Here is a 12,924-nt window from a genome sequence, read left to right on the forward strand (position 1 = left end):
TTATTTTCTAAAGTGCTGGAAGCCACATAATCTCAGGGACTGATTGGAAGGAGATGGCTTAATGATTAAAATGGACTTGAAGCACTGACTGACAGAAAACATTTGGGTGTATCTTGAAGGCTGTTGGATCCTTTGTAATTTCATCTATACCACAGATGATTTAAACAGGCCCTAGCTCCTGGAAATGCTTTCCTATAATTTCCATTAGTAAATGGCATATGGGTGAATCTTACTATGGTGCTGGGAGAGGAGGAACTCATCTATTAATATGAGATCTATTTATATACATTTTCATATATTAGGGTACTGTTACTGCTGCATTCTCCTGTGCGTATTTGATGTGGCCGATGTGCTTTCTGGGGACAGTGACCTAAGATATTCCCTTATAAAATGAGCAAGCTCTAAATATGCACCATGGTTTGGCATCTGTAGCGCACACCCTAAACAACTTAAAAAATTTTTCAGACCAGAGGGATCATATATCTGACATATAGCTGGTAGAATTGTGCTGAATCATGTGCTTAAAAGAACAGTAGAGAATCACACGTAACATACGTCCCTTGAATACATTGCCCAAGATAGAGATCGCACTTGGATTTTTTAGAAATGTACTTCAGGAGCACACTGAAGCAAGATGTTGAAACTCGTGCGAACTTTGGTTAGTAGTGTGTCTGGCATTCATTTCTGTTGAGGGAAGATAATGGAAGAGTGTCAATTTATTTAGCCTGGTGTGTTTAAAACAGGGCATATTCAACAACATTTTTGGAAATGGGTTGTATCTACCCTTGTTTTAAAACAACCTAAGTTCACAGGTCTTCTGTATCCTTCTGTTGAAGGATACACCCACACCCAGTCCTGTGGTCTCCTGGCAGCCATTTTCTTTCTTTGTCAGAAAGAAGGTAGGGATCTTCATGTCTGTGCAATACACAACTCCCTTATTGTAACCATCATTATCTGTTGTACCTATATTTCTAAAAGCACATTAAATGAAAATGTCAAATGGCCTTGCATATTATTGCAAAATTGAAATCTCAATATGAGCACCTAAGATAAGGCATAATAAATTCACTTGGCAACTTTGGCATTACATTTTCATGCACATAGTTTTTTCTCATTTACAGCTGAACTGTGTATATCATGGTGGTAATTTTCATGGCGGCAGTGTGTTTATTCATCTAGACCAGTAGGTTGGGGAACCCCTGAAAAAAAAATTGATTCATGAGCAGGTTTTGTGGAAGCTAATATCATCTAAAAATTGCTTCCCCTCCTGCCCAACTAGTCTTAGTATTCTTGGAGTTTTACTGCCAGTAGGTGAGAATGTGGTGCAGGTTTGTGTAGAAGTGTATCAAGCGGTTTTATCTGTCATCTAATTCAGATTGGGAAGGGGAGTTAATACGTTGCCACAATTCATTTTTGAGGGACTTTGCATTGCTTAGTGATTTGAACAAGAAGTGTAACGGTGTTGAAATTTCACCTCCAACATTTTTCATGTGGCTTTCAAGTGCCTTCCCCTGAAAGCTTTAGAAAGCTGTGCTATTTTTTGATCAGTCTCCATTTCAGCTTGGCAACTGGACTGTAAATATTTTCTCTTGAGTGCCCCTTCCTTTGCCATTTGAGGGCAGCAGAGTTTTTCTTTCAAAAGAATAAAAAGAAAGTGAAGAATAAAGATAGCTGTCAAGCCAAACCTGCCCTAATCAAACCAAAAATTTTGATTTATGTTCAATTACAGATAATGAAATCATACAGATCATCCAGGAAGTACAAATGTTCCCTTTAAATCAAATAACCCCATTGAGATTAAGGGTGCTATTTTTGACTAAACCAGTTGACTATCAGGCAGTTAAGGCATAAAATGCACACTTGGAACACTTATCCCTGCCTGCTGTTGCTGGTTCATTGACCTGACTGCTCAGTTTTCAAAAGTCCCAAGTATCTTTGCAGTATTTTGATATTCCTTTTCCTGTATATGGATTTCAATTGAAACCTGGTGGGGTAGACTCTGGTGTAGTGTAACTCTGCTTAGAGTGAAGGGAAATTATTCCATTGTTAGAGTTCTGCTCGACAGAATGGGGCATGCTATGGTTATTTCATTTGTTACAGTCCCATGTGGAAGAGAGACTGATGGTTTTGTATCTGACCCTAGTGCTTCATGCAGTGCTTGGCATTTAAGCAATCAGTCAATGGCATTTATTGAGCACTTGCTTTAGGCAGAGTACTATATTCAGTGCCTTTTTTAAGGGCATTCGTTAAGTGCTTACTATGTGCCGGAGACCGTACTAAGTATTGGGCATATATATGAGCTAATCAGGTTGGACACAGTCCATGACCCATGTGCTCACACGCTTAATCCCCATTTTAAAGATGAGGTAACTGAGGCACAGAGAAGCCAAGAGACTTACCCAAGGTCACACAGCATACAAGTGACGGAGCTGGGGTTAGAACCCATGTCTTCTGACTCTCAGGCCCGTGCTCTTTCCACTAAGCCACGCTGCTTATCCCCAGCCCACAATGAGCTTATAGTCTAGAGGGGGAGACAGATATGAATAGAAATAAATAATTGATAGATATGTGTTGTGGGACGAATACGACATGACTGAAGGGTACAGATAGTAATAGCAGTTTTCATGCTCTTCTCTTCTTCCTTCTGGTATTCTTCTTGAACTACTTTCTGGTTGCGTCCACATCTTGCTGTTTGCACATTGCTTGTCTCTGTGGTGTGTATTGAAAAGTATCAGTCCATAATCATGTGGCTTTAGAGTTAGTTGCCAGTTTCTCATTGTAAATGTTTTAGATTCTTTTTAGTGGCCCGGGACAAAAGTCTTTGACAGAACTTGCCTTTAAACCAGCCATTGTTATGGGAAAATGATTGCTAACTGACCCACCTTTCTGACACCTTTGTTCTCCGTTGTACAAGGTACCAAGCAAGTTCCCTTCATATTGAGTGCATTTGATGCTTTGCTGCCCTGTTTTAATCATTTACTTCTCTTTGTTACAGGCATCTGAATGACAATGACCTGACTACCATCCCGTTTCTGGGCAATGCCTCTTCCCACATTATCTCGCTCTATCTGTAAGTGACAGTTTCACCAATTTTAGAATGTGAGGTGGCGTGAGTGATTCTGAGTACTAAAAGATCTCAATTCTGTTGTACATTTAGGGTAAAGGTTCCTGACTGGAGCAGAATACAGGTCAAAGATATTTGAGATTGTTTGGAAGCACCTACCTGTGAAGTGCAGTAGACTGAAAGAATAGGGTGAACTTTTGCTAATAAAATGAGTCCCTTTTTAAGAACTTGTGCCCCATGATTGTTTTAAAATGTGTGCCCCTCTGACACTGTGCACAGTCAGATTTTTCCCAACACATAAGTGACTACTTAGGGAAGTAAATTTAGATGCTTTGGAAGTAATTTTGCATCAAGTACCGTATATGCCTGAATTGCTACCTTAATGTCCTGAAAGGGTTAATGAACTGGCAGGACCTGGCTAAGCATTTAGAACTTAACATCTGAAATCAGCATGAAGGAAAAAGATTGAATATCCACAAAAGTCGTTTGTAGTTGGTTTTTTGAATATTTATGCAATTGGTGTCAAACTAGGCAATCCTTATCATGAAAGGAGCTGTGCTCCGAAAATAGGATAAGAATGGAATTATTTAAGCTAAAATGAGTGTGTGTATGAGTGTGTGTGTGTATAAAGCACAATGCCACAATAAGATTTTTATTTTAAAGGACATTCAGGTGAGTATGACTTGCCAAACAGCTAATTTCAGCACATATAATTTTCAGGTTAACAAGCCCAAATCTAAGGTTCATGAGGTTTGTTAAATTGGGTTTATTACATATGATAGACATTAACCTTTGCAGAAGATTGTTCCACATCATAAGGGATCTTTATGAAAAGCTAAACAGCATGTATTGCCCCTGATTTAGTCATTAACTGTTTGCTTTCTGCCCAGGTAAATGACTAGTAAGCCTGATATTCATAACTGACCTGCTTTGCAACGAGAAATAGGAGAGTTGGAAGTATCTGATGAATATCAGTCCATCTTGTGTGGGTGTGGATGGGTGTAGGTGGTGGGGGATTTATTTCTATTTCTCCCTCTCTCCCTCCTTCCCTCCACCCTCCCTCTCTCCCTCCCTCCCTCTCTCTCTCCATCTTCTGTCACATTTGCACACCTGTGTGGGGCTCTCATCTTTTCATGAAGCAGCTTAGCGGGCAGTGTAGAGGGACTTGGCAGGAAAGAACTATTAAGAAGATTGGTGTAGCTTGCAGATCTGAGATTTATGCTGGCAGGACACCCTATGTTCTGAAGAGGCATATTGTCCTTGCCAAATAACCCCTCTTCCTTCATCCTCTCTTTTCAAGTTTCTGTTCTTGTTCTCCCTTTTACTTAGACTGTGAGCTCCATGTGGGAGCTTGTTTGTCTCTTATAATAATAATAAGAATGTTGGTATTTGTTAAGCGCTTACTATGTGCAGAGCACTGTTCTAAGCGCTGGGGTAGACACAGGGGAATCAGGGTGTCCCATATGGGGCTCACAGTCTTAGTCCCCATTTTACAGATGAGGTAACTGAGGCACAGAGAAGTGAAGTGACTTGCCCACAGTCACACAGTTGACAAATGGCAGAGCTGGGATTCGAACTCATGACCTCTGACTCCAAAGCCCATGCTTCTACCCCAGCACTTAGTACAGTGCTTGGCACATAGTGCTTAACAAATACCACTGATTATGATTAATACTTTGCTGACTGTCATGTGTCATTCAACCTCTTGACAAGAAGGTGCATGGTTTATAGTTCAGCCCATGGTGCAAAGGTACTATGGGATGCAGACAGGCAACTCCTTTTGGTTTGTGCCAATCCTCTTTGGTTGAAATTCAGAGGACCTGGAGGATGGGAATCTGAAGAGGAGACCTTAACTGAACTACAGCCAGTTCAGCTGCAACGGTTTCCTAACTGGGGAGGAGGGGCTGGGGGGGCAGGGGGGCATGATCTTATGAAATTCTGAAATGAGGAACCCACTTGACAGGTTCAGCACTCTGAAAGAAAAATTTATTTAGCTTCTCCTGTTATAACTTTTCTCCTTAAAACACTGCTACTCAAAGTGGGGCATTTTGCAGGTGATGAGCTTGTTGTGAGCAGTGAATGTGTCTACCAAATCTGTTCTATTGTACTCCTCCAAGCGCTTAGTACAGTATTCTGCACATAAGCACTCAGTAAATAAGAGTGATTAAAATGGAATTAGTAGAAGAGCATGTAGCTGGGAGAACTGATATTAGAGCTTGTTTTCTCGTCTTTCCGTCTTGACGCATTTTGTTCTGTTCAGTTTTGATCTTCATTCTGTAGCTTGAATGTTCTTTCTTTAGTTGGAGTAGATGAACCTGTCCCACTTGGGCCACAGGCAGTATGAGCTAATCACTTTTCCCTGTAGGGCCTGTGACCCTGTGTAAGCATTAAAACAGCCATGCTTTGCTAACTAAAAATACATTTGTTACTTAAATGAAGGGCAGAGCAGAGTGGACTAGGTTGGCTTTGTTCCTGCTGTTCCATTAGGCAGTGTTAGAAATGTGTTAAACAGAGAAACTCCCTCATTAATTATTTTGGAAAATGCAGGTTAATGCTGGCAGCTGCCCCCCTCTCTCTCCCCTCTCTCTCCCCTCTCTCTCCCCTCTCTCTCCCCTCTCTCTCCCCTCTCTCTCCGCTCTCTCTCCCCTCTCTCTCCCCTCTCTCTCCCTTCTCTCTCCCCTCCCCTCTCTCTCCCTCTCTCTCCCTCTCTCTCCCTCTCTCTCCCTCTCTCTCCCTCTCTCTCCCTCTCTCTCCTTTTTCTCTCCCCTTTCTCTCTCCCCCCCCCTTTCTCTCTCCTCTCTCTCTCTCTCCCCTCTTTCTCTCTCCCCTCTCTCCCCTCTTTCTCTCTCCCCTCTCTCCCCTCTTTCTCTCTCCCCCTCTCTCTCTCTTGCCCCTCTCTCTCTCCTCCTCTCTCTCTCCCCTCTCTCTCTTCTCCCCCCCCACTTTATAATTCCATGTTTTAATTTTATTTGAAATGGAGTTCATGTAAAATTCTGTACTTTACTTTTTTTTTGCTGATGCCCTCCTTCTCAGAATGTGATCATCACTACTGATTATCATTCTTGGATTTAACATTTATGGTGTGCCAGGCCAGTTATAGAGTAGTGGATGTAGAGTGGAGGGTTACTGTTTATGAAGTTCTGTGGCAAACCACAAGTTGTCGATCTGGAGGGAACTTGATTTCATTAGATAGTCAATTGAATAGTAAGGGTTTTTTTTTCTTCTTTTTGTGATTACCAGATAGTCACTCCTTGCTTCATTGGGAGCAGGGTGATCATGTCCTGTTAACCCAGAATTTTAAATAATTTGCACAACCATGTCCTTTTATATTAGAGTTAATTGGGCCAGTTAATCTGCAGACCAGCAGATACAGTTGGCTCTCTTGTAACTTAAGGGTGGTAAGTTTGAACCTCCCATTAAGGGGAAATCACATTGTAGTACTCCTTGATTACCACCACATGCATGCACACAACTGTTCCAGATCAACTTGTATCAATCAGTCAATGGCATTTATTGAGCACTTACTATTTGCAGAGTCTTTACTAAGTGCTTGGGAGAGTACAGTATATCAGAGTTGGTAGAAATGGTCTCTGCCCACAGGTCTGGGGGTGGGCGGGAGCAGACTGATATTAAAATAAATTACAGATATGGACATAAATGCTGCAGGGATGAGGGTGGTGTGAATAAAGGATACAAATCCAAGTGCAAGGGTGATGCAGAAGGGAGTGGGAGAAAAGGAAATGAGGCTCTTATTTTCCCTCTTTGCAACAGATGTTGCCAACAGCTCTCAATTGGTTGGAGTGTTGTCTTTTTCATACATCTTATGATATATCAGAGTTGTGTTCTGTAATTCCAGCTATGATATTCACCTATGTTTTATTCATGGGTACCTATTTTTCCCTATTTTTTCAACAGGAATGGGTAATTCCTTTGGGCCTAGATCCTGTTTGGAGTTGATTAGAGTATATTGGCACTGGTTTGGGTTTGTCTCAAAAGAGAACTCAAGTATAGATTGAAATATTAATTCAACCATTCTGTGGGTGGAGTGGGCAAGCATCCTTTGCCTTGAAAATTTGGGCTCTGATTCCAGGCCTGTTTCCTGCACACAGTATGTACTCAGTAAATACTCACTGATTCAATTGTTGTCCTAAAGCCTACTGACATGAGGATGCTTTGAATCCCTGATAATAATTATGGTGCTTGTTAAGCACTTACTATGTGCTGAGCACTGTTCTAAGTGCTGGTGTAGATACAAATTAATCAGGTTCAACACAGTCCCCATCCCACATGGGGCTCACACCCTTAATCCCCCTTTCTACAAATGAGGGAACTGAGGCACAGAGATATTAAGTGACTTTCCCAAGGTCACACAGACAAGTGGTGGAGCTGGGATTAGAATCCAGGTCCTTCTGACTCCCAGGCCCGTGCTCCATTCTTCTCTATTGTAAGCTCTTTGTGGGCAGGGAACATGTCTACCAACTCTGTTGTATCGTACTCTCCCAAGTGCTCAGTACAGTGCTCTGCACACAGTAAGCACCCAAGAGCTACCATTGATTTGATTGATTTTTGTCATGCTTGTGGGGTATATAAGGAGAAGGGCTCTGTGTTTAGTTCATGGTTCTAAATGAAATTCTGGAAAGGCAATTATAAAGATTTGGTAATTGGAAACTGACCTAGCAATGATATGAACCTGTCCAATGCACATTATGATTGATAAGGTAGCCCTGTTAAAGATGAACACTACTTTTAAATTATGCACTTGTAGAAGAGCTCAAGCCACCTTTTTTCCCCTCACTGTAAGTATGAGGAATTAATAAAGTATTAGTTAATAGAATGGAGAGGGTGGGGAGATTCCAGCACCCTTTTCCAGCTAAATAAATGAGCTTGTATTAAATGGGAGGGAGGATTACTAGTAGCATGCTTTTAAATATGATAGCCAGGAAATTCAAAATTACAGTTGCTATATCAACTGTAATTTTGACTTGTGCAAGTTTGACATTTTTCTCTCAAGATTTTTCCTAATTTCCTGAGCCGGGGATCTTAAAAGCTCTGCTATATCATTGACTGTGATGTTCTTTGTATTTAATTTCCTTTTGTTAAAGTAAATGTATTAAATTTGTCTGTTTAGCCTGATACATTTTTCTTTTTGTACAGTCCCAGTTCATTTTGAGGAAGTACACTCCTTATTCACTTCATTTCATGTTATTCAGGGTAATTGTACCCAAGACACTTAAATCATGGAAGTATTTAGTTTGAACTAAGTGCATCTCTTTGAGAAAAATTTTGAGGTTGCTCCTAAATGGTGTGAAATCACATTTGGAAGTACAGTAACTGCATGGTACCAGGTCAATCCCTGGCTTCAGCAAACTGAGAAATTGAAAAATATGTTTCTCAGCATGGGTTGGGGCTCTTTTTTCCTCCTTGGGCAAGCTGGACAACCAGTACAACAGTGTGCCCAAGCCAATAAACCGCCAAACTGAGGAGTGGTGTTGATGAGGGCTAGCCATTGCAAGCCCTGCTCAGTGCTGTGATTCCCATGGAAATGGCCGGAAAACTCTCGGCATGCAACTCTCCCTCCCCTTCCTCCTCCACTCCTGCTCACTGTGACCAGGTTCGCTCCCTTTACACTTACCCCCACTGCAGTGAGAAGGCACAGATGATCTGCTCCCAAAATAGTCTATGCCCTTCTAATTGAGAAGCTACTTTATTTGAAGAATTTAACTAGAGGCCTTCCATACTTGACTCTTAATCTAAGAAAGATCCATCATTTTCAGAATTATTTTGCTAGGCCAAGTGAAAATATATTAGCTTCTCATAACTCAGCTGTGCTGTTGTTACATTCTTCTAGGGCCTTTTCAGCTCATTAAAAGTTGAGGAGAAAAATCATTCAGACACGTTTAAAATCTCTTTATATTTACCCTTAAATGTAGAGAATAAAAGCAGGAATGTGAACCATTCTCAACTATTTATTAGTGGCTAACCTGCAAGTGGTGCTGTACTAGAGGCTTTACAAGGCGAGAACTAGGAATTTACAGTCCAAGACAGATTTCACTGATACTCCAGACATGTACAAGGACTAGCGTGATACCTCTTCTAAACGGTTTAGAAAGACACTGTTCTCGTCCTGTCTTCGTGATGGATGAATTTTATGGGCATAGCCCAGGTTTCAACCCCTCCGGAGATTCCACCTGTATTGTTTGATGCATCTGCCCCACTGAGCTGGACCTTCTGGCTGAGTGCTACAGTTAAGTAAATCCCTTCCTACCTCAGCCTGGACTCAGATTAGGCTGACTCAGATCAACAAAAAGATCTTGGAGTAAACTCTGCCCTCAGTTCCTGTCAGATTTTCAAGGTGTGGAAGAGACACCTCCCTCTCTCCCCCCACCCCAAGGTAGACGGGGAGGCAACTTAAAAATCACATTTGCGGGGCCATAATCCAGTTGTTCAATGGGTATGCCTGGAGTCAAGAGAGACTATAGCTGTAGTGCCCCAAAAGAGCAAATATACATAAGGGTTGAAGGGGTCAATGGGATGGCATGACTGAAGGTGGACGGATTCCCTCAGAAAAGACCCAGCAGTTCTCTATAGTGTGCTTACTGGTGAAATGAAATCAAGAAAACTACTCATAAAAGGAGCAGAAAGTTCTTGTGAAAAAAATCAATCCTCTTTAAAGGCCCATTAATGTAAAGAGCAATTCCCATTAAACTATAATTAAATAGTCCTCATGGGGAGAAGAGAAATAATGTTTTGTCCCCCAGAGGTAACGTTTGAGACAGATGGTGATTGAACTCCCGATGGAAAGCACCGACCAGGGGGTCAGATGGGAAAATGAACTTACGACAGTCCCTGGCTACCAAGGACAGTTGCTCAAATTTATAACGAGCATTCAAACTTGAATTGGAGTTGGAATTTTAGGGACTAAACATAGGTTTCAATTGGTGTTTTTGAAATCCAAGGGAAAGCTAGTTAACCAGTATCAAAAGTCAGCTCTTTTGTTCTCCACAATTGGATTATGCGGATAGCTGGATATTTTCCCCATCCCTCACCTTCCACCCCGTTTGTAGAATTTTAACCCCAAAGCGCTTGTTCAAAGTATGCTCTAGCATCAGACTCCTGCAATAATTCTTTATTGACCTAACTTTCAAATAAACCTAGTACTTTTATTTTTTAAATGGTATTTAAGCACTTACTATGTGCCAGGCACTGGGGTCGATACAAGCTAATCAGGATGGACACAGTCCATATTCCACATGAGGCTCGCAGTCTTAATTCCCATTTTACGAATAAGGGAACTGAGGCACAGAGAAGTGAAGTGATTTGCCCAAGGGCATACAGTAGGTAAGTGGCAGAGCCAGGATTAGAACCTTTGACTCTCGGGCCCCTGCTTTTTCCACCTGGCCACGCTGCTTCTAGCAGTATGGATTGTGAGCTTTCGTAATTTTGTTAGTATCCCACTGACATGCAAATGTAGTGACCATACACAATACAGGAGAAACTTCTCTGAGTGGCAGAGAAGTGCACCTACATGAACCTAACAGTTTAAATTATGCACTGGGTTGTGTTTACTGGTATAATATGGCTCTAGTCCTGGTATTGGCAACTAGCAGAGTACACAATATGAGGAGGCCTGTCATTCCATTTGGAGTAGGAGATAGAGGTGTAGCCCACTTCTAAGCAATCTTTCCAGAAACAACATGGCAAGAAAAAATGCAAAACAAATCATCGTCCAACCCTGACCATCAGTTCCATATCCAAATTCTCAGTGCTTTGACAAAAGGCCAGCCTGAGAATATCCATGACTAGATGCTATTAAAGGAAATAAATGCTAAATCGACTCCAAGTGTAGTGAATAGTTAATTTTGTCTGTGTGTGTGTTGTGTTTTAATGTTTCATCACTCATATTTCTGTCATGAATTCTTTCTCTCCACTTGAACTTTTAGATAGTGAGTCCTACAAGGGACAGGGACTCACCCAATCACCTTGCCCCTTCCTACTCACCTCACTACTCTCCTACTACAACCTAGCCACACACTTCACTCCTCTACTACAACCTAACCACACACTTCACTCCTCTAATGCCAACCTACTCACTGTACCTCTGTCTCACCGATGACCTCTTGTCCACATCCTGCCTCTGGCCTGGAATTTCCTCCTTCATCGTATCTGACAGACAACTACTCTCCACCCCACCTTCAAAGCCTTATTGAAGGCACTCCTCCTTCAAGAGGCCTTCCTTGACTAAGCCCTGCGTTCCTCTTCTCCCACTCTCTTCTGCATCTCCATAACTTGCTCCCTTTATTTGTCCCCCTCCCAGCCACACAGACCTTATGTACATATCTGTAATTTTATTTATATTAATGTCTGTCTCCCCCTCTAGACTGTAAGATCATTGTGGATAGGGAATGTGCCTGTTAAAATGTTTTATTGTACTCTCCCCAGCACTTAGTACAGTGCTCTGCACATAGTAAGTGCTCAATAAACACGATTGACTATCTTTCATTCCCACCTGTGTAATCTTTCCTAGCACGTAGTACAGAAGTCTGCACACAATAAATGCTTTAATAAATTTCAGCACTACTGCCAACTGGGGCACAGTACGCGTGTACCAACTTTGTTATATTGTACTCTCCCAAGCACTTAGTACAGCGCTCTGCTTACAGTAAGTGCTCAATAAATACAATTGATTGCATTTTCCCAAGTGCTTAGTACAGAAGTCTGCACACAATAAATGCTTTAATAAATTTCAGCACTACTGCCAACTGGGGCACAGTACGCGTGTACCAACTTTGTTATATTGTACTCTCCCAAGCACTTAGTACAGCGCTCTGCTTACAGTAAGTGCTCAATAAATACAATTGATTGCATTTTCCCAAGTGCTTAGTACAGTGCTCTGTGCACAGTAAACTCTGAATAAATGCCATCGATTGATTGAAAGAAGTTGAGACCTGTCAAATTGTCATGCAAGGCACTCAAACAGGTTTACTAGGCTTCTTTCCTGTGCTATTCCACTGATTATTAAAAGTATTACACTTTTAGATAATAACGACACTCATAAGAACTAAGGAACTTAATCACTTGTTCTTCCATTTTTTTTCCTGGGTGCAAGAACAGTTGGTTTGAACAGTGCTTAAAACCTAGTCTTTAAAGTCATGTGCACATACCACTGTAGGGATACCACATTTAACTTCAAGGTCGTGCTTAGTTTTCTCACTTCTGAAAAAAGGAACCAGGTACCAGGGCTAAGGGAGTAAGCATTCCAAGCTGTTATTTTAAGGCAACCTGTTTGAGGGAGCTCTGATTACAGCTGTGCTTCAAAGAGCAAGTGCAACTTCCACATGGTAGAGTCCTGTTTAGCACTTACTTAGGTTACAAGCTGATTATCAAAAAGTTATCTGATAAATCTTTGCCCTTGCCCGAAGCTTGAATTGGTCCCTTTGAAGCAGCATGGCCTATAGGAAAGAAAGGGGGCGGTGGCTGGGAGTCAGGACTTCGTGGGCTTTAATCCCAGCTCTGCCACCTTTTTAAAATGGTATCTAAGTGCTTACTATCTGCCAGGCACTGTACTCAGCACTGGGGTAGATACAACATGATCAGGTTGGACACAGTTTGTAACCCACATAAGGCCCAAAGTCTTAATCCCCATTTTCCAGATGAGGTAACTGAGGCACAGAGAAATTCATTCAGTAGTATTTATTGAGCGCTTACTATGAGCAGAGCACTGTATTAAGCGCTTGGAATGTACGATTCGGCAACAGATAAGAGACGATCCTGCCCATTGACGGGCTTACAGTCTAATCGGGGGAAATAGACAAAAACAATAGCAATAAATAGAATCAAGGGGACTTACATCTCATTAAGCA

At 41.6% G+C, this 12,924-nt stretch overlaps 1 protein-coding gene across 4 annotated transcripts in view; it reads left to right on the top strand.

The window, feature by feature from the left end:
- LRIG1 (leucine rich repeats and immunoglobulin like domains 1) overlaps positions 1–12,924 on the top strand; it is a 141,519-nt gene that overhangs the window by 47,806 nt on the left and 80,789 nt on the right. For all 4 annotated transcript variants that reach the window (XM_039910145.1, XM_029050657.2, XM_029050656.2 and 1 more), the window contains exon 3: positions 2,996–3,070. In XM_039910145.1, coding sequence (XP_039766079.1) covers positions 2,996–3,070 — 75 coding nt within the window. The remainder of the gene's footprint in view (positions 1–2,995; positions 3,071–12,924) is intronic.

Source organism: Ornithorhynchus anatinus, chromosome X1 (assembly GCF_004115215.2).
Source record: "Ornithorhynchus anatinus isolate Pmale09 chromosome X1, mOrnAna1.pri.v4, whole genome shotgun sequence".
NCBI lineage: Eukaryota > Metazoa > Chordata > Mammalia > Monotremata > Ornithorhynchidae > Ornithorhynchus > Ornithorhynchus anatinus.